Here is a 25,965-nt window from a genome sequence, read left to right on the forward strand (position 1 = left end):
GGCGGCACAAATACGAAGGACAGTGCCAATTTATTACGATCTTATTAAGTTTTAATAACTTATAATAGACGGAATCGGCAGACAGTATTGTTCCCGAAATTCTTGTGCCTTGATAACTATTTCAGAGAAGAGTGAGTGAATTAACCAAGATCGATAGCACTTAAATTGCTTGTCCTTTTCACTCCAAAATTCGGTTTTTTATTCTTTGTGCTAACATTATACAACCGTTTTGGCTTCCGACCTTTCGATATGGTCATAGAACTTTCAGTCTTTGAATTTGATTACCGGAGATAGATTGTCCACATTCGTCTTACAATTCCTGAGGGTTAATTTACTTCAAGAGTCAATGAGCTTAATCTAAAGCAAGAGTCAGACTTAACTTTATAATTCTCTTGGCTAGTCACTTCAGGAATCACTTTGTTTACATTGTACTTGACTTCGGTGGCTGAGTTTGAGTCAAAACACGTGTAATTATTGATAATATGAGGGAAAAGTTGGGAAATTATTTATGGATCAGTCTACCCTAGTATGATATAAAGCTCACAAGACACGGCCATTCGGCACCCTCTGCCCGCCTAACGACGCTTGCCGCACAGATTACAACCGCTGCAGACAGTTCGAAGATCGCGCCCAGCAAATTACCAAATTGTCAAAGGAATATGTGATCGTTTTAGGTGATGACATGGTTTCGATAATTATTGATTTACGTTTCCTTTAAACGTTAATGAACGAGAAAGGAAGCTGTCTAGGACTAGACAATGTAGTACATCACAAGACAATTTATGTTAGACGGAAGAGTCACCGTTGACCAATACGTTCCGATGATTCCTACTTCACCTCCAATGATCTCAGTCTTTATCTGAATCACAAAATCCCCACCGTCACATAGAAACCCGATGATTGAGTAATATTAAATATACTTCGTCCTTTCTTACAACAAATGATACCCACAACATATGATAGAAAGACCTCATCGGTATATCTATTATCTAAGACAATACTTTCAACCCCTATGTAATTTGCGCAGGACTGAATTCTGCTGTATTGCCTATCTTAACCCCCTGCGTATATCTACATATAGTCTCGTATATTGTCCATTATTATGGACATCGCGTGAGGACATTCGCCAGTCGCACGTGCTGGATGTAATTAAATCAAATTGGAGGACAACAAGAAGTAACCCATATGCTCTAGATAATCCTTCAGAAAGAAGCGACATGACTTCTTATTACTCATTATTATACAAATAAATGATTGTCACCATTTCTGATGTACTTTTTTACGCTACATAGTAATATTTATTACCCTATGTAGTGACCTTATGGCGTAAGGAAATTACCTCAAGATAATGAAGTTAGAATGGTCAAGGAAACGCTAGACTGGCCACCAGCCCAAAAGCTTTTTGTTAGTATTGCTCCACTAAATTATAATACCAGATTATCTCCCCCTGGTTTGAAACTTAAAATAACTCTTGAATCAGACATAACCTCTGGACCAAAATAATAAAACTCAATTTAATTTATGATTTTAATATTCTAGAGACAGGTGACCAGTATAAGGAAACAGGTTCATATCAATAAACTCCACAAAGCGTAGCTATCAATATAGCACTGAGAATAACATAGAGCTGTAGTCAGTTTGTATTTTTGTTTTAAGAAATATAGTATTTTAGTGTATTTGTTCAAGATGGTAAAGTTTCAAACCGACGCTATCATAAAACATTATACACAATGTAAATAGGAAATCTATTGCCTTATACTTCACTGCAGCACGTCAAATTCAGGATGCCAGAATGCACGATATCATCATCATCATCATCATCATGTAACTATCTACCACTGAATTATAATGATAATAATCGTCGTCAATCATCGTCGTGGAGATTTCCTTCAATGTCAAGGTGATTAGCTACATGTTTCTAGTGGTAGAAGACCTCATTTCCTTTCACTGTGAAGACCCTATATCGCCATGACCTGGTTTTACAAGACAAACTGTGTATTTATGTAAATTAGTGATAAAGGATCATTTTGTGGATTAAATCCAATGAAAACGTAACAACTATTCTTTTTGATCTCCAAAACATCTGTTGCACAAGTAATCCCTCTAAAACAGATTTTCTCACGTAGGAGCTTGTCACAGAGCGTTTGAATTTGTTAAAAGGATAGCCGATACCATGATTAATAGAATACCGAGGATTTTATAGATTTCAGATTAATACATATGAAGTCTGAAACAGTAATAAAGAAGAAGGAAAATGTAGTCGATAAAAAAAGAGTCGTATTTACTGGAGCTGCAAATGTAGATTGATAAATTGATACGTGGTCTTTATGATCGATATAAAATGCATCTGTACGTAAGATTAACTTTATTTAGAAAATACATCAAAGCTTTGTGCCGAGTATATTATTATTTCACATGTGATATCAGACGTGGCTATAAGGCAGATGTGCAGTTTTGTATGAGTTGCTACCTATGATAGGTTTAAGTGTTTATACGTTTATAATGACAACATATAAGGTTTTTTCATCTTGTAACGATTATAAAAATATCAATGTAATCTTTTCTACAACCTTTTCGTGTTAACGTTTTACTGTTCGAGCTACTGGAGGGAGCATATAATTCGGGGATTAAAGGACGTACAGTAGTCGATTAAATAAGACTGCGCCGTGTGGCAGTCGTTTCTTCTCATGCATAAACTTATCAATTTGCTCGAATGACACAAGTACTTTTATTATCTTCAATGTCACAAGATGAACACAAACAAGATAGAGAGATGATTTGAGTTTCTGTTTTGTTTGATATTGCTATCTCATTACATTATCTTTGTTGTGTTAAAACAGGTCATGAAATTATGTGTGACTATAAAACTAGGATTGTACGACATACGTAGGCCCGGACAGGTAGTAAAACGTCATCTACACACAAGTGCAAAAACAAGGGACACGTGACAGTATAAAAACGGAAACAGATTCATAGTTTGTTTGATATCGAGGGTCAATGAGTACATTGGTAATGTTTGAATGTTACTTATTAAATACTTTGTTGATCCTGATAGCTTTGAACCCGGGGTAATCACACAGAGTGAAGTCAACAGGGCAGACAGACGGACAAGACGTACCCTTACACGCAAACTGCATAGGAATAAAACAGCTGCAAAAGTAGAATTAAGAAGTCAAAAGAAGAGAAAAAAGTCTAATTGTAACGTTGACTGTCTTTTCTAAACAGGAGGAATAGAACCCACAAATTACTATGAGGGATTGTCCCTTTGATCTGACCGACACACAACAGGTAGCCGACTCGAACGGGTATTGGACACTAGCCATCACCTGTGGCCATAGGATATATCGAGCTGACCTTACACTTCTGTGTTGAGAAGAGACCAACTTTATCAAAATGATTAAGCAGATGTAAAACTATACTAAGGTCAGGAATCCAACACATATCGATCCTTCGTCAAGAACATTTACATTGAAAAAAGATGGAGTGAAAAATTCTTCGAAAACAACGCATTTAGAATGAACGGACCAGAAGACCAGAAAATGCAGATTACCTATGTAGGAAAGAGAACACTATCGCCCAGCTGCTAATGCATTCAATAACAGCATATCTGAATGTTAAATTCAGTCATAAAGTCATTATTGATAATAGTAATAAAGCGGCGATCACTAGTGGAGTGAAATGGATGCATATAGTAAAAAGCTGAAAATTATTTTATCATCAGTTGGACGGATGAAACAGGACATAAAATACTATCATAAGGTTAACTGTTTACATAAGATGTTGTTCCTAGATGTCTAAACAAGCAAAGATAAAAGTTTATACAAGTTTGAACATAAATAATTATGTCATATACATCACTGACCCTCTTGTTTCAGAATACTGCAAGATACATTATATACACAGGTCTGACGAGATTGAATATCAGAAATCAAACGATAATTTCCTAGAGGTTAAGTTATATCCTATTTTATAAACGAAATATTTATCGCGTTCTTGATTAAGCTTTAAGCACTACAACTCATTAACAAACAAGTACATTGTATAATATGATATGGTCGTGGCACACAATGCTATAACTACTATCATTCAAGAAATATAAACATAAAAACGTTAAAGAATACATCACATATATTTAATCTTAATTAGATATGAGCGATGAAAGCTCAAAATATTAGTACTAAAATATACTATCCAACAGGTAAATACTGTTTCTTTGGCATCATTAAGATTCTCTAGCCAAAGGGTATATTATTATCAGAGAGACCATCTATAGTCCTTGGTATCAGTAGCCTTACCTGGTTATATTGCAGGCTCCAGTCGTGGAGAAGGCGTTGGAACTCTACAGCTTGATTCTGTAATTCCTGCTGCAGATTCGAAATCGTCAAAAGTAGAGACTTTTCACGCTTCGAAAACTTTGAAAGAACTCGCTTCATTTCCAGTTCCAGAGAATTTATTTTATTGTCTTGGGTTGCGATATGTGCTCTAAGAGCCAGCAAGCATTTGTGCTTGTCAGAAGTATTGTGCTGCAAGATAAGTCCACAGCCTTGCTGGCAGACACCCACGGGCCTATAGGGGCAGTCCTGTGTCTGGTGCCGAGACAGTTCCTTCAGTGACAGAATAGCATCGCAGCTGTCATGACCACAAAGAGTTGGTCGGAAGTCACATTCACGACTGTGGCCTTCAGCATCACACAGCTTCATAACTTGGGTACATCCACGTTCCCGGAATTCACAGTGCACTTCCAGATTTAGAATTGATTCCCGTAAAGGCAGAACACTTTCTAATTGACCTGGTGAGAGGCCTCGACATTCTTCAGGGCACTTACCATGCCTAACAAGCCAGGGTAAGATGCACCCTGTACAAAACTTGTGACCACAGGGGGTACTCACGGGATTATCCAACACACGTTGACATAGGTCACATTTCTTGTCCTCCGAAATTTTACTGACAAATTTCTCGACATGAAAACCCATGATTGAAACAAACACTTTTGATTATATACAATATATCTTCAATTTGTTAGGGTAATTTGCCATACTGGTGTCTCAGTAACTCCAGGTAAGACTGTTTACAAACTGACAAGCGGTTTCCTATATATGTATACACTCATTCACCGTTACGTTGGAGTATGACACCGGCCAATACCTGAACAAGCAGTACACATTACTCGCTAATACCTTTCCAGTCGAGTAGGCAGTGAAAGGGCCAGCGTGTCACCGCGACAGAGCACAGGACGATATCGTGTCGCAAATCCACGAATTATTATTGTTCACATGCCACTACACCGTACGTGGACACTGCACGATCAATATCGGGGCTATATCTTATATAGCAGCGATCAGGAGGAGATAGAAATACAAAACTATCATAGGGAAATTATTTGTCTCACGAAATAAATGTCGAAGTCTTTATACGCTTAATGACAAAAGGCCAAATGCAGACTGTAAACGGTCGTCTATACCGTAGGAAAGACCAGTGCTGGGGTCCCGTTATCTATCTTACATTGGATGGACATATAAAGGAGGATTCTCGATCGATGGTTGATAGCTCAGCCAGTGACTGTCACTCATATATCAATAGCATTGTCCCCCACTAAAACACATTTCCGAAATCAGAATCAAATCAAGTCAGCGTGACTTTGTGAGAACCTTTTTTCTCCCCAAATGTGGCTACAGGGCATGTTCTGATTCCCTTCTTTTATTCCATTATAGATACTTCCTGCTAATTAAATCAGAGACCTATTCTAGTTGGTATTGTTATATAGGTATCTAGTTTTTATTTATGAATATATTTTATTGAAGATGTTTGAATGTACTATTTAGTGATTTCTGTACGGAGCAGCCAGACGAACTATAGGAAACGTAACGAGAAAACAATTATCTTGCTTAGTCTCCGTTTGATCCATGGCCTGACAACTGTGGAGTCCTGGCGTTGCTTTATTACGGAGGGCAGACACCGTTACGTAACGGATTTCAGCATTTTCTTGACCTCGGATGATCCATAGCCTATAACAAGTGTGAAATGGGACCCCCGAGATGTCTAGGCCATGTATGAATTAAACAGATGATGATCGTTCGGGCATCCAGGCCATCTGAGGTGTTTTATTACACGGGTGTTCTCCCTTCAGCGAGAGTCGCGCATCACAACCGTAAACTGATTGTCAGGGCTCTTAGGGATTATGTTATATATTACTTTGTCTCTGCTCGTGAGCGTTCCGATACGGATACAAAGGAAGGTGTATTGAGAAGTTTTGGACCTCGGTTAAGGCGGTTCTCTTTGATGTTCACGTCTGTTTAGCGTTTATGAAATACGTTAAATCTGTTAACCTCAATATGTATTTGGAGTGGTCAGTATCTATTTGGAGTGGTTCGTATCTATTTGTGTTGGTCACACAATGGCCGCCACTATGTTATAGCCCTTGTATACAATTTTCTGCAGTATGATTTCCTATAGCTATATAAACGGGGTAGGTAGGGTAAATAACCCATTCCCACTAGCCCTCTGATCAACAGTGCTGGAGATACAGTAAAAGTTGCTAAAACATCGAGAGTCATAATACACCGAGATTTGTTTGATCAAGAATTATATAATTAGTCAATACATATGTATAATGTACGTAGCCGCTTCAAAGGGGCCGATTTTAGGGTACTCGCGGGTTAAGGGCAGACAGGAAATAAACAGAAGGTGTGAAAACAAATATCCGTGGGTTAAACATCCGTCATTCTCTACGAAATATAAGGTAGTCTTTTAAACTCGGCAAACTGTTTGCTGTTTAAATCTTTTTGCACCTAATGTGAAATCGATTTATCTCTAGAAGGGTCAATTTCAACCGTAATTAACGCATTAACATGCTCGTGATAGCATGTCCCCATACAATGGTAATATATGTGTGACATTCCATACATACGTAGACGGCTCAACACAAATATGGACGTGTTTCACATGAGCGACTGTTTATTGAGTACTTTTCAGCAGCAACACCATCATCATTTGCACCATGAATACAGTTAAGATATCTTAATAAGTTATAATCCATTGTAGAAGAATGACTTCCCTTCTTATTTTCGTATATATTTCAAACTAAGGGTAATTTTATATTTTGTTAAAGTTTTGCTGACGTTTTATAGTATTCTAGTTATCTGGAATCAACAACCTGTATCCTGTTTGTTCGCTATCAGTCAACATCTATCACGGAAGTCGTTGTACTGGGAACAATACATACCGCAGGTGAAGGCATCAAGGGTTACAGACTAATGCAAAATTTCACCATAAAAATTATTTATGCTAATCATGGAATTAAAGGCAAAGATAAATGTGATGGAGAAAAATATGTAATGTCCTTGTGACAACTCAACAGCGATGTTTTACTTTATAAGTCAATAAAATAATTGGCACTTCTTTCTCACTAAATGCGGTATTGGCTGAAGTTAAAAACATTATAATATGATTCCCGTATATACATTGTTTCATTTTGATATCTTTTATACTAGAAATATGGTCAATCATAACGTATCATATTATTTAATAGGAAAATCTAAATCAAAAGCATCTCAACTTTAAAATTTATACAATTAACTGGATTTTGTATTTTACGGTCTGAATTTATGGAGATATATTATGTATCGACAGACAGCCAGTTATGCTTTTATTGTTTATTTGCAGCGAACTCCAACAATGCGATAATATGCTCTAACTCGGCGTCTGTCGTTACGGTAATATAAAATGAAATGGGATAAAGCAGATTGTATTAGTGAAACAATTCACTGTGATGTGTAGCCTAGCTAAATTTTATAGACATCAGGTACCCGTATAAGCACCTGTCAACACCAATTAATTTGTTTTAATGAGAAGTTTTACTGCATTATCCTAAACCAGTTCCGATTTGAGTGATGTGCGTGTGTGATGCATTGCCCCTTAAAGTCTGACACTCGACAATGTCATATTTCACGGGTTGTTTTCTGTAGTGATTCCCGACATGCACGTAGCTTTCATACTGTGGATGTCGTTTATCCTTTTGACATTTTTTAATCGCCATTGTAGCGTTGACAACATGAAACAGCCCTCAGACAATTTTACAATAAAATGTTTCAAACTGATCAAAGATCCCGCTATTAGGCTTCCTATCAGGCCCAGGGTAGGGTTTCCCTCGGAGATCACATAGATAGTCTAATGGGCTTTAACGATGATAGGATACGGCTGTTACCTGTTGAATACCACTAATTAATTTGCGTTCTGTGTTTTAGAATAGAAAAAATGGAGGCTTCATGAGGCAAAGAAAACTGCAGATCCTAAAGTATTACTCGAGAGACTGAAATAGATTCTTATCTGCGGAATTAGAAAAAGACAACATGACTATCAGTAACGTCTGATATTTCCTGGAAATTTCTAATCATTACTGCGATGGCCATCACCTACATCTCAGCAAGACTGAAAAGGCTCCATCTCTCAGCTTTAACGAGCGTTATTTCTAACACGGCAAGATTACCGAGCGTCAGTTCTATGTTTTGTACGGATTCATATAAAAGAATGTGTAAATGATCTAACTGTATGTAACTTTCATAGACGCCATTTCTACTGTGACAATCATACATCTCGCATTCATCATAGAATTACTGATGTATGCTCTGGAAGCCCAATTTACTTATATGAAAATTAAGACAATTTTATTAGTTAAGCTCTGTGAACATTGTATTTAATGACATTTTACATTAAAGTTTCGATAAAGTTTCAAAATACCCCTCTTATGGATCCATTGATCGTTGTTGAGTCATGCTATAATCACCACTCTTATTTCCATTTCTACATCTGATGGTCGTATACAGATGACCTCATTATTTTAGTTTTATATTATAGTCAATTAACATCTACTTTAAACCATACATAACACAGTTAGTATCGACTACCTCAGAGATACACTGGTATATCATGAAACTTTGTATAATTACAGTTTTAACTTACATTATACATCAGCTTCGTCACTTGTAATGCTGCTGTGTGTCTATCAGTTGATATTGATCGGCAGTGTTACGTTACAAATAACAGTAGATAAATAATAATATCGCTGACATCACTTTGTCTCTTCCACGTGTAACAATACAATTGTCCTATTTCCGTGTTGATGTATTTGTTCAAATAATAAAATCACGTTTTATATTTCACAGTATAACTGAATTGCATTTCACTCTTGAGGATAGTCAACAAACGATTTCATATGGTTGGTAGAAATTGAATTTGGGAGGAGTAATGGCCGAGTAAGGTAATGCCAGTAGAGTAAGGTACATGGTGTCATTCCACACCCCACAGGGGTATTGGCGGATGGGAAAGCCTGCTTACGTCACCGCTCATCAGCAGCTTGTCGTTAAGTTCCAATGTTCTAATCCACGCACCTGCTCCTATCAGTAGTTTTTTTTATTTGCTTTTATGACAGTGACTCACATTTTTGCAGCTAATCAAACAGATTATATTCAACATGAGGTCGTCTGTAATATCCGATATAACTTTTTCTGTTTGGGGAACAATGAATGTTTCAGTGTAATCTTTTCAATATTTTTCTAAACAAAAGAAAAAGAAAAGAAGTAACAGCCCAATTTGTTGGTCAATGGAAAGAGCCAATCAAGGTAACAACAATTGAAATGTATTGTTTTCTCATTAAAATAAATGACTTTTCATCCTTTATCCTTAATTAAAGATTATGAAATGGTAGATCATGAAATTGAATTTGAAGTCAATTTTCTTTCAGGTCATTCTTTATTTGTTTGGTTTTTTTTTCTTCCCCTTTAATGCTATCTAGAACTTTAAATGATACTGAGTGTCTGTGCCGAATGTCTCAGAAATATATCTAGCCCGTGTGCATTGATTTCCTACAATCTTCTGGTAGCCAATCGTAAAACTGCGATTCTCACCACGAAAAATATTTTTTGAACATTAATCACATGTTGAAAAAAATTAATTTGTCCTTGGTGGTATGCACCTGCCTGTTATTGGTCGAAGCTTCCCCGATTTGGTTCCTAGCATGCACTATCGGAAAGATACCTCGACAAAAACATCTAACTTGTAGGGACAAGCTTGGCGTATCTCCGTTAACGAAGACATTCGGAACCCTCCCAAAGGTAACAGTGACGAATTGATTTGACATTTCGGAACACTAGAGAAGTCTCGGAAGCTTTGTGACTTCTCAACATTCTTGACAGATTGTTCTTCTGGATCACCCAAGGAAAGCTAGCTTCACTTTATTTCAAATCAATTATTTGAGAAGGATACAGCACTACAACAAATAAGTAGTGTATCATTAACTAAGATCCAGGGAGTAAGTCATGCTGTTACACACACTTAGGTAAATAACTATATATAACATGTGCTAATTGGTAAAACTACATACTTTAATATGTGAAAACGTATTGTTAATGTTGTACGAGAGCAATCATTTCGATAACAAGTTTACGACAGCGTTGAGAGCCCTCTATACCGTCTTGTGTGGGACATAGTTGAAGATGCAACAAATCATCGTCATGTAGAACATGAGTTACAGAGATGAAGTGTTACTTCTTTGCAAACACTTGCTTCCTAGGGGGATACATTGTAGCATGAAAGTACAAAACGACTCCAAGGTAGACAAATCGGGACAGAAATCAGGAATCTTATAATTGAAAAAAACGGCGATGTAAACAACATGTGCATGACATTATTAGCGATCACTAGGGGGAAGGGGAAAGACAGGTGTAGGCTAGGATACAGAAAAGTGTTGACAGACTAGGAACAGCAACAGAGATTAAGCAACAAAATCGACAGATTAACACATAACCCTCAAAATTGATTAAAATCGACAGATTAACACATAACCCTCAAAAATGATTGAAATCGACTGATTCACAGTCATCTCTATCAATTGCCAGATACAAATTCACTATCTGCAAATACAGACTACATTGCAAGGAAATGTATTGAATATTACTATCCACGAGCATAATGTCAGGACATTGATAGATTCAGAATATCTGCAAATACCTTGTTAGAAAAATTAACAGATAAAAAGTCACTCTCTACATAAAGAATCAGTATTTACAAATACCTTGTTAGGAAGTCAACATGTAAAAAATCACTTTCTACATTCAAATTTATCATTTACAAATACATGGCAAGGAATTCGATAGGTACAGATTTACTATCTATATTTAGAATCCGTATTTACAAATACCTTCTAGGAAATCGACGAGTACAAAATTGCACTCTACATTCAGAACCAGTATTTACAAATACCTTGTTAAGAAACGCAGATAAAATTTACTATCTACCTTGTTAGGACATCCACAGCTATACAAAGTCACTATCTACTTTCACGATCAGTAGTTACAGTTATTTGCTCTGGAATTGACAAACACAAGATCACTACTTAAAATAACTGGTATGGAAATCACCATGGACTTAATCATTTTATTATTAGATTTATTTCGCTTAATTTTATTATCTTTTGCAAAGGCAATCGACAGAAAATGCGTGCCTAATTACCTAGTCATATTTGTCATCCCGAGCAGTGTCACTTAACAAACAAGGTGTCTTCTAGCTCCTTTGTCTTTCTGTGGTTGTTGTCGCTGTGTTATCTATTGTTCCGTTTTACCCTAACCTGACAAACTTTTGATATAATACCTCTCAAAATCGCGAACATAAGAAATATGATACATGATACATACGAACATTGTTTCTGATGAATTGCGAAACATTTTCAATCTGTTTGTCAGGGATTATCTAAGTTTGGTGTTCGGCATAAGGATTTCAATAGAAGAAAGATATGTCCATAAGATCTGTGATGGTCTGTGTTTGATTATACTCATTAGTATAGCATTTAGTGGTCACTATCGTGTTCCACTACCAGAAAGTGACACTACGTCATTCTGGGTGATGTCGACGAAGACATTTCCCAGTCCGGAACACCTGATTCCGTTCTCTTCTTGTCTCCTTGTAAATAATTCCTTGGTTCATATAGTGTCACGACTTCTTCCATATTGATTTCAAAATACTTTTGTTTGAACTTCGGTGTTCCCTTGTTTATTGGTCTTTATTGTTTCTGATATGTCACACTGCAGAGACTGGATCCCCATACCCATAATTCGTCAGATGAGTACTCAACACACGACAATGTGACACAGGAAACGATCGTCAGTTGAACGTACAGTAGACAAAGGTAATACTTTATAGATGATATATTTACACGGCAATTTGTCATATCGTACAACAACGGGTTAGTAGAAGGGTTGAGTTTCTTGAAGGTTCCTTATTTTGTCCTCACGTGTGCGTGCACGGTTTGAATCCACGTGTTTTTCAATGTGTGATATTATCCTGCGAGTCGCTCATCAACCTGACCAATATGAACACGTGCACTCCACCAACATAACTAATTCTTAATCAAAATCTCGACCACAAATTAAACAATGGTTTAAAATCTCATCACCTCGTTCATGACGGAGACGTGTAGGTAATGCCCGGTCATTTCACGCGTATGTCGTGCAGGCCGACCACTCTCCTATCTACCGTCGCCATGCCGTCCCGGCGCTGTACGTGCGTCCATCCGCCATTGTAACGCCTGCCTGTCTGATGACTTATAACAAATTATTAATGTGTCCTATTAAAGAAACACGGCACTGAATATTAAGCAGCATGCCCTGGTATTAACATGTATTAACACGCCTGTATCATATTTCAACACTGTGAAATACAGTGTGAAGTCTTTTACTAGTTATATGATGATTATTTTTGAATTTTGTTCCATGTTTGTTAATTTTTTTCCTACGTTGTCTTGTCAGTAAACTAAGGACTTCAATTTTGATTTATTCAGTATATTCAGCATTACATCAGATATTTGCTATGAAATGCTTACCCTCTCCTGACAACTGTCTATTATCGTATGAGTACTTATAAAACATTTGGTCACAACACATAATACTTGACTACAGCTTCCCTTTTTGGAATATTGAACAAAAGACAAACAAGACACGAGCGCATTTAGATTAAAATTGAGAGATTGAAACAGCGGAGCCAAGAATGAATTGAGATACTCCATACAGCTGTTCCATTCTTCAAAGACTCGTCAGTGATGTTAAGGGCATGACGTGTTGATATATACGAGGGACGGGGGAACTCCAAAAAGCTTGAAAGAAATGTCAAAATCGGGAAGAGACAACATTCTATAATTTAATAAATTTCATAAATTTCAATATTGGATTTCAAATGACGTCAAACAAATGTATATATAGTGAACCGTTGTACTAGTCAATGAATTTAAACGTGACACTTTATACTACAATGTATCTTGTCTCCATGTCACACCTTTTTGGGAATAACTCAATAGTCGTATGACATATGATATATGAAAACGTATTGTTAATGTTGTACGAGAGCAATCATTTCGATAACAAGTTTACGACAGCGTTGAGAGCCCTCTATACCGTCTTGTGTGGGACATAGTTGAAGATGCAACAGATCATCGTCATGTAGAACATGAGTTACAGAGATGAAGTGTTACTTCTTTGCAAACACTTGTTCCTAGGGGGATACATTGTAGCATGTAAGTACAAAACGACTCCAAGGTAGACAAATCGGGACAGAAATCAGGAATCTTATAATTGAAAAAAACGGCGATGTAAACAACATGTGCATGACATTATTAGCGATCACTAGGGGGAAGGGGAAAGACAGGTGTAGGCTAGGATACAGAAAAGTGTTGACAGACTAGGAACAGCAACAGAGATTAAGCAACAAAATCGACAGATTAACACATAACCCTCAAAATTGATTAAAATCGACAGATTAACACATAACCCTCAAAAATGATTGAAATCGACTGATTCACAGTCATCTCTATCAATTGCCAGATACAAATTCACTATCTGCAAATACAGACTACATTGCAAGGAAATGTATTGAATATTACTATCCACGAGCATAATGTCAGGACATTGATAGATTCAGAATATCTGCAAATACCTTGTTAGAAAAATTAACAGATAAAAAGTCACTCTCTACATAAAGAATCAGTATTTACAAATACCTTGTTAGGAAGTCAACATGTAAAAAATCACTTTCTACATTCAAATTTATCATTTACAAATACATGGCAAGGAATTCGATAGGTACAGATTTACTATCTATATTTAGAATCCGTATTTACGAATACCTTGTAAGGAATATCACAGAAAAAATAATTACTCTCTACATTCAGAATCTGTATTTACAAATCCATTGTAAGGAATTCGACAGGTACAAAATTATTATCTACATTCAGAACCAGTATTTACAAATACCTTCTAGGAAATCGACGAGTACAAAATTGCACTCTACATTCAGAACCAGTATTTACAAATACCTTGTTAAGAAACGCAGATAAAATTTACTATCTACCTTGTTAGGACATCCACAGCTATACAAAGTCACTATCTACTTTCACGATCAGTAGTTACAGTTATTTGCTCTGGAATTGACAGACACAAGATCACTACTTAAAATAACTGGTATGGAAATCACCATGGACTTAATCATTTTATTATTAGATTTATTTCGCTTAATTTTATTATCTTTTGCAAAGGCAATCGACAGAAAATGCGTGCTGAATTACCTAGTCATATTTGTCATCCCGAGCAGTGTCACTTAACAAACAAGGTGTCTTCTAGCTCCTTTGTCTTTCTGTGGTTGTTGTCGCTGTGTTATCTATTGTTCCGTTTTACCCTAACCTGACAAACTTTTGATATAATACCTCTCAAAATCGCGAACATTAGAAATATGATACATGATACATACGAACATTGTTTCTGATGAATTGCGAAACATTTTCAATCTGTTTGTCAGGGATTATCTAAGTTTGGTGTTCGGCATAAGGATTTCAATAGAAGAAAGATATGTCCATAAGATCTGTGATGGTCTGTGTTTGATTATACTCATTAGTATAGCATTTAGTGGTCACTATCGTGTTCCACTACCAGAAAGTGACACTACGTCATTCTGGGTGATGTCGACGAAGACATTTCCCAGTCCGGAACACCTGATTCCGTTCTCTTCTTGTCTCCTTGTAAATAATTCCTTGGTTCATATAGTGTCACGACTTCTTCCATATTGATTTCAAAATACTTTTGTTTGAACTTCGGTGTTCCCTTGTTTATTGGTCTTTATTGTTTCTGATATGTCACACTGCAGAGACTGGATCCCCATACCCATAATTCGTCAGATGAGTACTCAACACACGACAATGTGACACAGGAAACGATCGTCAGTTGAACGTACAGTAGACAAAGGTAATACTTTATAGATGATATATTTACACGGCAATTTGTCATATCGTACAACAACGGGTTAGTAGAAGGGTTGAGTTTCTTGAAGGTTCCTTATTTTGTCCTCACGTGTGCGTGCACGGTTTGAATCCACGTGTTTTTCAATGTGTGATATTATCCTGCGAGTCGCTCATCAACCTGACCAATATGAACACGTGCACTCCACCAACATAACTAATTCTTAATCAAAATCTCGACCACAAATTAAACAATGGTTTAAAATCTCATCACCTCGTTCATGACGGAGACGTGTAGGTAATGCCCGGTCATTTCACGCGTATGTCGTGCAGGCCGACCACTCTCCTATCTACCGTCGCCATGCCGTCCCGGCGCTGTACGTGCGTCCATCCGCCATTGTAACGCCTGCCTGTCTGATGACTTATAACAAATTATTAATGTGTCCTATTAAAGAAACACGGCACTGAATATTAAGCAGCATGCCCTGGTATTAACATGTATTAACACGCCTGTATCATATTTCAACACTGTGAAATACAGTGTGAAGTCTTTTACTAGTTATATGATGATTATTTTTGAATTTTGTTCCATGTTTGTTAATTTTTTTCCTACGTTGTCTTGTCAGTAAACTAAGGACTTCAATTTTGATTTATTCAGTATATTCAGCATTACATCAGATATTTGCTATGAAATGCTTACCCTCTCCTGACAACTGTCTATTATCGTATGAGTACTTATAAAACATTTGGTCACAACACATAATACTTGACTACAGCTTCCCTTTTTGGAATATTGAACAAAAGACAAACAAGACACGAGCGCATTTAGATTAAAATTGAGAGATTGAAACAGCGGAGCCAAGAATGAATTGAGATACTCCATACAGCTGTTCCATTCTTCAAAGACTCGTCAGTGATGTTAAGGGCATGACGTGTTGATATATACGAGGGACGGGGGAACTCCAAAAAGCTTGAAAGAAATGTCAAAATCGGGAAGAGACAACATTCTATAATTTAATAAATTTCATAAATTTCAATATTGGATTTCAAATGACGTCAAACAAATGTATATATAGTGAACCGTTGTACTAGTCAATGAATTTAAACGTGACACTTTATACTACAATGTATCTTGTCTCCATGTCACACCTTTTTGGGAATAACTCAATAGTCGTATGACATATGATATATGAAAACGTATTGTTAATGTTGTACGAGAGCAATCATTTCGATAACAAGTTTACGACAGCGTTGAGAGCCCTCTATACCGTCTTGTGTGGGACATAGTTGAAGATGCAACAGATCATCGTCATGTAGAACATGAGTTACAGAGATGAAGTGTTACTTCTTTGCAAACACTTGTTCCTAGGGGGATACATTGTAGCATGTAAGTACAAAACGACTCCAAGGTAGACAAATCGGGACAGAAATCAGGAATCTTATAATTGAAAAAACGGCGATGTAAACAACATGTGCATGACATTATTAGCGATCACTAGGGGGAAGGGGAAAGACAGGTGTAGGCTAGGATACAGAAAAGTGTTGACAGACTAGGAACAGCAACAGAGATTAAGCAACAAAATCGACAGATTAACACATAACCCTCAAAATTGATTAAAATCGACAGATTAACACATAACCCTCAAAAATGATTGAAATCGACTGATTCACAGTCATCTCTATCAATTGCCAGATACAAATTCACTATCTGCAAATACAGACTACATTGCAAGGAAATGTATTGAATATTACTATCCACGAGCATAATGTCAGGACATTGATAGATTCAGAATATCTGCAAATACCTTGTTAGAAAAATTAACAGATAAAAAGTCACTCTCTACATAAAGAATCAGTATTTACAAATACCTTGTTAGGAAGTCAACATGTAAAAAATCACTTTCTACATTCAAATTTATCATTTACAAATACATGGCAAGGAATTCGATAGGTACAGATTTACTATCTATATTTAGAATCCGTATTTACGAATACCTTGTAAGGAATATCACAGAAAAAATAATTACTCTCTACATTCAGAATCTGTATTTACAAATCCATTGTAAGGAATTCGACAGGTACAAAATTATTATCTACATTCAGAACCAGTATTTACAAATACCTTCTAGGAAATCGACGAGTACAAAATTGCACTCTACATTCAGAACCAGTATTTACAAATACCTTGTTAAGAAACGCAGATAAAATGTACTATCTACATTCAGAACCAGTATTTGCAAATAGCTTGTTAGGACATCCACAGCTATACAAAGTCACTATCTACTTTCACAATCAGTATTTACAGTTATTTGCTCTGGAATTGACAAACACAAGATCACTACTTAAAATAACTGGTACGGAAATCACCATGGATTTAATCATTTTATTAAACAAAATAAACCAAACCAAACCAAACATTTTATTATTAGTTTTATTTCGCTTAATTTTATTATCTTTTGCAAAGGCAATCGACAGAAAATGCGTGCTGAATTACCTAGTCATATTTGTCATCCCGAGCACTTCTAGCTCCTTTGTCTTTCTGTGGTTGTTGTCGCTGTGTTATCTATTGTTCCGTTTTACCCTAACCTAACAAAGTTTTGATACAATACCTCTCAAAATCGCGAACATTAGAAATATGATACATGATACATACGAACATTTGTTTCTGATGAATTGCGAAACATTTTCAATCTGTTTGTCAGGGATTATTTAAGTTTGGTGTTCGGCATAAGGATTTCAATAGAAGAGAGATATGTCCATAAGATCTGTGATGGTCTGTGTTTGATTATACTCATTAGTATATCATCCAGTGGTCACTATCGTGTTCCACTACCAGGAAGTGACACTACGTCATTCTGGGTGATGTCGACGAAGACATTTCCCAGTCCGGAACACCTGATTCCGTTCTCTTCTTGTCTCCTTGTAAATAATTCCTTTGTTCATATAGTGCCACGACTTCTTCCATATTGATTTCAAAATACTTTTGTTTGAACTTCGGTGTTCCCTTGTTTATTGGTCTTTATTGTTTCTGATATGTCACACTGCAGAGACTGGATCCCCACACCCATAATTCGTCAGATGAGTGCTCAGCACGCGACAATGTGACACAGGAAAAGATCGTCAGTTGAACGTACAGTAGACAAAGGTAATACTTTATAGATGATATATTTACACGGCAATTTGTCATATCGTACAACAACGGGTTAGTGGAAGGGTTGGGTTTCTTGAAGGTTCCTTATTTTGTCCTCACGTGTGCGTGCACGGTTTGAATCCACGTGTTTTTCAATGTGTGATATTATACTGCGAGTCGCTCATCAACCTGACCAATATGAACACGTGCACTCCACCAACATAAACTAATTCTTAATCAAAATCTCGACCACAAATTAAACAATGGTTTAAAATCTCATCATCCCGTTCATGACAGTGACGTGTAGATAAAGCCCGGTCATTTCACGCGTTTGTCGTGCAGGCCGACCACTCTCCTATCTACCGTCGCCATGCCGTCCCGGCGCTGTACGTGCGTCCATCCGCCATTGTTACGCCTGCATGTCTGATGACTTATAACAAATTATTAATGTGTCCTATTAAAGAAACACGGCACTGAATATTAAGCAGCATGCCCTGGTATTAACATGTATTAACACGCCTGTATCATATTTCAACACTGTGAAATACAGTGTGAAGTCTTTTACTAGTTATATGATGATTATTTTTGAAATTTGTTCCATGTTTGTTTAAAAAAAAAATCAGCGTTGTCTTGTCAGTAGATCTTGTAGTGAAATTCACATTCAAGTTATACCAAGGATTTCAATCCGAATTTATTCAGTATATTCAGCATTACATCAGATATTTGCTATGAAATGCTTACCCTCTCCTGGCAACTGTCCATTATCGTATGAGTACTTTTGTGTCACAACACATAATACTTGACAACTGCTTCCTTTTTTGGAGTATTGAACAAAATAAAAAAAGACGAACGCATTTAGATTAAAATTGAGAGATTGATACAGCGGAGCCAAGAATGAATTGAGATACTCCATACAGCTGTTCCATTCTTCAAAGACTCGTCAGTGATGTTAAGGGCATGACGTGTTGATATATACGAGGGACGGGGGAACTCAAAATAGCTCGAAAGAAATGTCAAAATCGGGAAGAGACAACATTCCATAATTTAATAAATTTCATAATTTTCAATATTGGATTTCAAATGATGTCAAGCAAAAATATATATAGTGAGCAGTTGTACCAGTCAATGAATTTAAACATGACACTTTATACTACAATGTATCTTGTCTCCATGTCACACCTTTTTGACAATAACTCAATAGTCGTATGACAACAGCATAGTTAGGGTGGTCGGGTGGCACAGTGGTAACGTACTCGCCTTCCACCTAGGCGGCCGGGGTTCGATTCCCCAATCGGAAGTGAAAAGTATGAGGTCACCTACCCGACCCCATGGGTTTCTCCGGGTACTCCGGTTCCCTACCACAGAAAGACCAAGGTCTTCAACGCTCCCATCCGGGTCAAATGAGGGATTAATTTAAGTTAGTAAAATTTATTTTGCAATTTTGTAAAATAAAGAAAGTACAATTAAAAGCCTATTTAGTTGAGGGGATATGTTCATTGTGTTGAGGCTGCCACATCAAAGACACGTTAGATCTGTAGATCTACTTATTAAAAAGATATGGTTTTGCCACAAGATTGTTTGCAGTTACCACATGATAGAAACAAATACCCCCACGGTCTCAATCTGTCACCGTGGGCTTTTAGCTGAAATAAACATAAACATACAATGAATTCTAAATTACCTTTGTTCTTTCAGTTTTTCTTATTGGCTGCAAAGTGTATAACGCTTTGTGTTCTATTAACTGTGAGTGACAATCTGCAGTTTGTAATACCACCGCTTGACAGCCACTCAGTGGACACTTTTTCCCATCAGGAAACAATTTCACCATCTGCAAAAATGAAAATACAATCCCAACATCTGGAAATATAAAAACAAAAATAACATTTCAACAACTAAAACCATAAAGAGAAAACAACTTCATCAACTTTAGATTGTGTAAAGAAACCGAGTCTACAGCTGGTGTTGACATTGTACTGTACCCACCACTAGCTGTGTACCTGTACTGTACCCACCACTAGCTGTGTACCTGTACTGTACCCACCACTAGCTGTGTACCTGTACTGTACCCACCACTAGCTGTGTACCTGTACTGTACCCACCACTAGCTGTGTACCTGTACTGTACCCACCACTAGCTGTGTACCTGTACTGTACCCACCACTAGCTGTGTACCTGTACTGTACTCACCACTAGCTGTGTACCTGTACTGTATCTACCATTAGCTGTGTACCTGTACTGTACCCACCACTAGCTGTGTACCTGTACTGTATCTACCACTAGCTGTGTACCTGTACTGTACCCACCACTAGCTGTGTACCTGTACTGTACCCACCACTAGCTGTGTACCTGTACTGTACTCACCACTAGCTGTGTACCTGTACTGTACCCACCACTAGCTGTGTACCTGTACTGTATCTACCACTAGTTGTGTACCTGTACTGTACCCACCACTAGCTGTGTACCTGTACTGTATCCATCATTAGCTGTGTAACTGTACTGTACCCACCACTAGCTGTGTACCTGTACTGTACTCACCACTAGCTGTGTACCTGTACTGTACCCACCACTAGCTGTGTACCTGTACTGTACCCACCACTAGCTGTATACCTGTACTGTACCCACCACTAGCTGTATACCTGTACTGTACCCATCATTAGCTGTGTACCTGTACTGTACCCACCACTAGCTGTGTACCTGTACTGTACCCACCACTAGCTGTGTACCTGTACTGTACCCATCATTAGCTGTGTACCTGTACTGCACCCACCACTAGCTGTGTACCTGTACTGTACCCACCACTAGCTGTATACCTGTACTGTATCCACCACTAGCTGTATACCTGTACTGTACCCACCACTAGCTGTGTACCTGTACTGTACCCACCACTAGCTGTGTACCTGTACTGTACCAACCACTAGCTGTGTACCTGTACTGTACCCACCACTAGCTGTGTACCTGTACTGTACCCACCACTAGCTGTGTACCTGTGCTGTACCCACCACTACCTGTACTGTACCCAACACTAGCTATGTACATTACCAGATCAATATATTATCGCAGTGGGTATTATCAGTACATGATCTTCTCGGTTAATACAATACTGGTTTAATGTTTTAGTCACATAATGCCTCTCTCTTCTTACTGGAAACTTTCTCCTTTGTACAAATCCTACATTTGATCTGACAAAGATACACAAAACTGGCCTGAACGGGCACCTTTCTTAATTACTGAACAAGCTGTATGAAGAGGTTATATATAAAGGTGAAAAGCAAATCTCTGAATACCTCTATATATCTTACCTGAGTGGTATCGTATATATTAAATTAAACGATAGGAATACAAGCAAGCTATGAAGAAAATTTGTTACCCGACACACAATCCCTCCCCGAGTGTTTGGTTTTGGGTAATATGTTATTTGTGCTGATAGGAGTTATAGATGTGGCAGACCCAAGGATAACTAAGGCTTGTATTTACCCAAACTCAGGTGAAACAGGTGATATCGCCCCTTTGATGTTACCGCGGAGGTGTATTACTTTACCTATATGACAATTTACTTACTCGACTCTTAATTTTATTGTATTTCTACCGTGAACCTAAATAAATGGACTGATTAAGTCAGAAGCAACACAACAAACGCTCTCTCAACAAACCTTTGATCTCTCTATCTCTGCCTTGATATCTCGTGCGGGATTTGCATTTCATGCAGTTTTACCATAACATTTAATGCTAATGTATTATTTTGTCTCGCCGATTCCCTATATCATTTCCCTAGCACAATTACAGCGTGCATTATAAGCACGTTTTACTGTACACAGTAGCTCCATATAAAGCCTAAAGCCTGGGCGGTAAACCTGTTTCCCTGCCCGACCGGAGTTATCATCCCTTCACCTCACCATCAAAGGATTATAACTCGTTACCGGTTGAAAGCTATTGAAGTTTTAATGGTTTTTACCCGTAACTGGTAAAGATTTTTCACATCGTATTTTTTCTTTCTATGTTCTAAACGGATATACATTATGTCTCTAATATGCTCCCCCACAGGGTATCTAAGTTCCGGAAAAGACCAGGTAATGTGTTTTATACTATAATTTCAATGGTTAAAGCGAGTAACCAATATGAGATAAAGACAATAAAGCGATGGTCCCATACCGCTGGAGCACGGCCGTTTGGTACAAACATCTCATTGACTTCACTAATTGCGCTCGATCAGTAAATCACGTATTTGCTATTAAAACAGTATAATTTACAACATTATATTTGTCCAATTAGAAATTAACGATATTTGCATTAGTCCAATCAATTTGATTAAAAAATCTAATTTAAATTTTAATGACAGCTCTGGCTGATACATTTGACTTTTATTGCGTGACACCACCGGAGACACTACAAAGCCAAATGCCCATTGTTTACAAGAACTTAACAAAAATAAATTACACAAAAAACATTTGCTCCGTCAATACATTTGCAACTGCGGAATAATGCTTTGTCTACATAGTGACTCGGTATTTAAACGTTAATTGCTGCAAATCAAGTCACCATTGTTGTTGTTGTTGTTGTTTTCTCATAACCTGTACATGATTTTCTCACGACTAGAATATGATTTCCTATTTTGTCATGGCCCCCATATGAATCCTATTTCCTCATGATCTGTGTATCATATGATTTCCTATTGTCTCGTGACCTACATATGAGTCCCTGTTGTCTCATGACCTACGTATGATTCAATATTGTCTCATGACCTACATATAATTCCCTGTTGCCTCGTGACTTACGTATGATTCCCTGTTGTCTCGTGACCTACATATATATCCATGTTGTCTCGTGACCTACATATATATCCCTATTGTCTCGTGACCTACATATAATTCCCTGTTGCCTCGTGACTTACGTATGATTCCCTGTTGCCTCGTGACCTACATATATATCCCTGTTGTCTCGTGACCTACATATATATCCCTGTTGTCTCGTGACCTACGTATGATTCCCTATTGTCTCATGACCTACGTATGATTCCCTATTGTCTCATGACCTACGTATGATTCCCTATTGTCTCGGGACCTACATATAATTCCCTATTGTCTCGGGACCTACATATAATTCCCTATTGTCTCGGGAGTCTCGTGACCTACATATATATCCCTGTTGTCTCGTGACCTACATATATATCCCTGTTGTCTCGTGACTTACGTATGATTCCATATTGTCTCGTGATCAACGTATGATTCCCTATTTTCACTCTTTGATTTAATGGTGTTTACTTGTCCTATTGATTTTATTTTCAAATTTGCTCTAATTTTCACGATTTCCATGATGAATCACTGTTTTGTTATGACAGTCTCTTTTTGATAACGTCCGTTATTTCAGCAGCATTGTCATTTGATGGTATTTGACGGTATTTGATGGTATTTGATGGTATTTGATGGTATTTGACGGTATTTGATGTTATTTGATGGTATTTGATGTTATTTGATGTAAGTTGATGGTATTTGATGATATTTGATTTTAGTTGATGGTATTTGATGGTATTTGATGGTATTTGACGGTATTTGATGGTATTTGATGGTATTGAACGGTATTTGATGGTATTGAACGGTATTTGATGGTATTTGATGTTAGTTGATGGTATTTAATGTTATTTGACTGTATTTGACTTTATTTGATGGTATTTGATGGTATTTGATGGTATTTGATAGTATTTGACGGTATTTGATGTTATTTGATGGTATTTGATGTTATTTGATGTAAGTTGATGGTATTTGATGATATTTGATTTTAGTTGATGGTATTTGACGGTATTTGATAGTATTTGATGGTATTTGATGGTTTTTGACGGTATTTGATGTTATTTGATGGTATTTGATGTTATTTGATGTAAGGTGATGGTATTTGATGATATTTGATTTTAGTTGATGGTATTTGATGGTATTTGATGGTATTTGACGGTATTTGATGGTATTTGACGGTATTTGATGGTATTTGATGGTATTGAACGGTATTTGATGGTATTGAACGGTATTTGATGGTATTTGATGTTAGTTGATGGTATTTAATGTTATTTGACTGTATTTGACTTTATTTGATGGTATTCGATGGTATTTGATGGTATTTGATGGTATTTGACGGTATTTGATGGTATTTGATGGTATTTGACGGTATTTGATGTTATTTGATGGTATTTGATGTTATTTGATGTAAGTTGATGGTATTTGATGATATTTGATTTTAGTTGATGGTATTTGATGGTATTTGATGGTATTTGACGGTATTTGATGGTATTTGATGGTATTGAACGGTATTTGATGGTATTGAACGGTATTTGATGGTATTTGATGTTAGTTGATGGTATTTAATGTTATTTGACTGTATTTGACTTTATTTGATGGTATTTGATGGTATTTGATGGTATTTGATGGTATTTGATAGTATTTGACGGTATTTGATGGTATTTGACGGTATTTGACGGTATTTGATGGTATTCGATGGTATTCGATGGTATTTGACGGTATTTGACGGTATTTGATAGTATTTGACGATATTTGACGGTATTCGATGGTATTCGATGGTATTTGACGGTATTTGACGGTATTTGATGTTAGTTGACGGTATTTGATGGTATTTGACGGTATTTGATGGTATTTGATGGTATTTGATGGTATTTGACGGTATTTGACGGTATTTGACGGTATTTGATAGTATTTGACGGTGTTTGATGGTATTCGATGGTATTTGATGGTATTCGATGGTATTCGACGGTATTTGACGGTATTTGACGGTATTTGATGGTATTTGACGGTATTTGATGGTATTTGATGGTATTTGACGGTATTTGACGGTATTCGATGGTATTCGACGGTATTTGACGGTATTCGATGGTATTCGACGGTATTTGACGGTATTTGACGGTATTTGATGGTATTCGATGGTATTCGATGATGAGAGGCCGCGGTGGCCGAGTGGTTAAGGTTTCCCGACATTTTACTACTAGCCCTCCACCTCTGGGTTGCGAGTTCGAAACTTGCCAGGCACTGACGGTAGGCCGGTGGTTTTTCCCCGGGTACTCCGGCTTTCCTCCACCTCCAAAACCTGGTACGCCTTAAATGACCATGGCTGTTAATAGGACGTTAAACGAAATAAACTAAAAAAAGGATTCGATGGCATTTGATGGTAGTTGATGGTATTCGATGGTATTTGATGGTATTTGATGGTATTTCACACACAGTGTACAGTTGTGTACATTTCTCCATCTGTGATTCTATGTTTCCGTTTCTTCATATAACTAGTAAATAGGTATACATCATAAATGATGCTATTGCTCTCTCTCGCGAGTCTCATTGGGCACTTTCTTATTATTGCTTTATTCTATTAATTAACCTATTCCATGCTCCAAGTTAACTAGGAGTTCCTTGACTCTGCCTTTATTTAAAAATTCATAAATACCATTCCCCAAACTTCGTTTTTGCAGTTAGAACGTGTTAGTAGATCGGGAGCCTCTACCATCCATTTCAGTACATGTAGACGAAGGTACGTAAATAGTAGTCTCAGACAAACGGTAAGGCGTCACCATC

The 25,965-nt window shown here is 37.1% G+C and overlaps 1 protein-coding gene across 4 annotated transcripts in view; it reads right to left on the reverse strand.

Moving 5' to 3' along the window:
* Positions 1–5,046, reverse strand: part of LOC117331919 (E3 ubiquitin-protein ligase PDZRN3-B-like) — a 191,628-nt gene extending 186,582 nt beyond the window's left edge. For all 4 annotated transcript variants that reach the window (XR_004533694.1, XR_004533693.1, XM_033890899.1 and 1 more), the window contains exon 1: positions 4,296–5,046. Coding sequence is in view for 2 of the 4 variants with exons in the window: in XM_033890899.1 (XP_033746790.1) it covers positions 4,296–4,973 (678 nt within the window). In the remaining 2 variants the exon portion in view is untranslated. The remainder of the gene's footprint in view (positions 1–4,295) is intronic.
* Positions 5,047–25,965: the final 20,919 nt, after the last annotated feature.

The sequence above is a fragment of the Pecten maximus genome, chromosome 7 (genome assembly GCF_902652985.1).
Source record: "Pecten maximus chromosome 7, xPecMax1.1, whole genome shotgun sequence".
In the NCBI taxonomy this organism is placed as follows: Eukaryota; Metazoa; Mollusca; class Bivalvia; order Pectinida; family Pectinidae; genus Pecten; species Pecten maximus.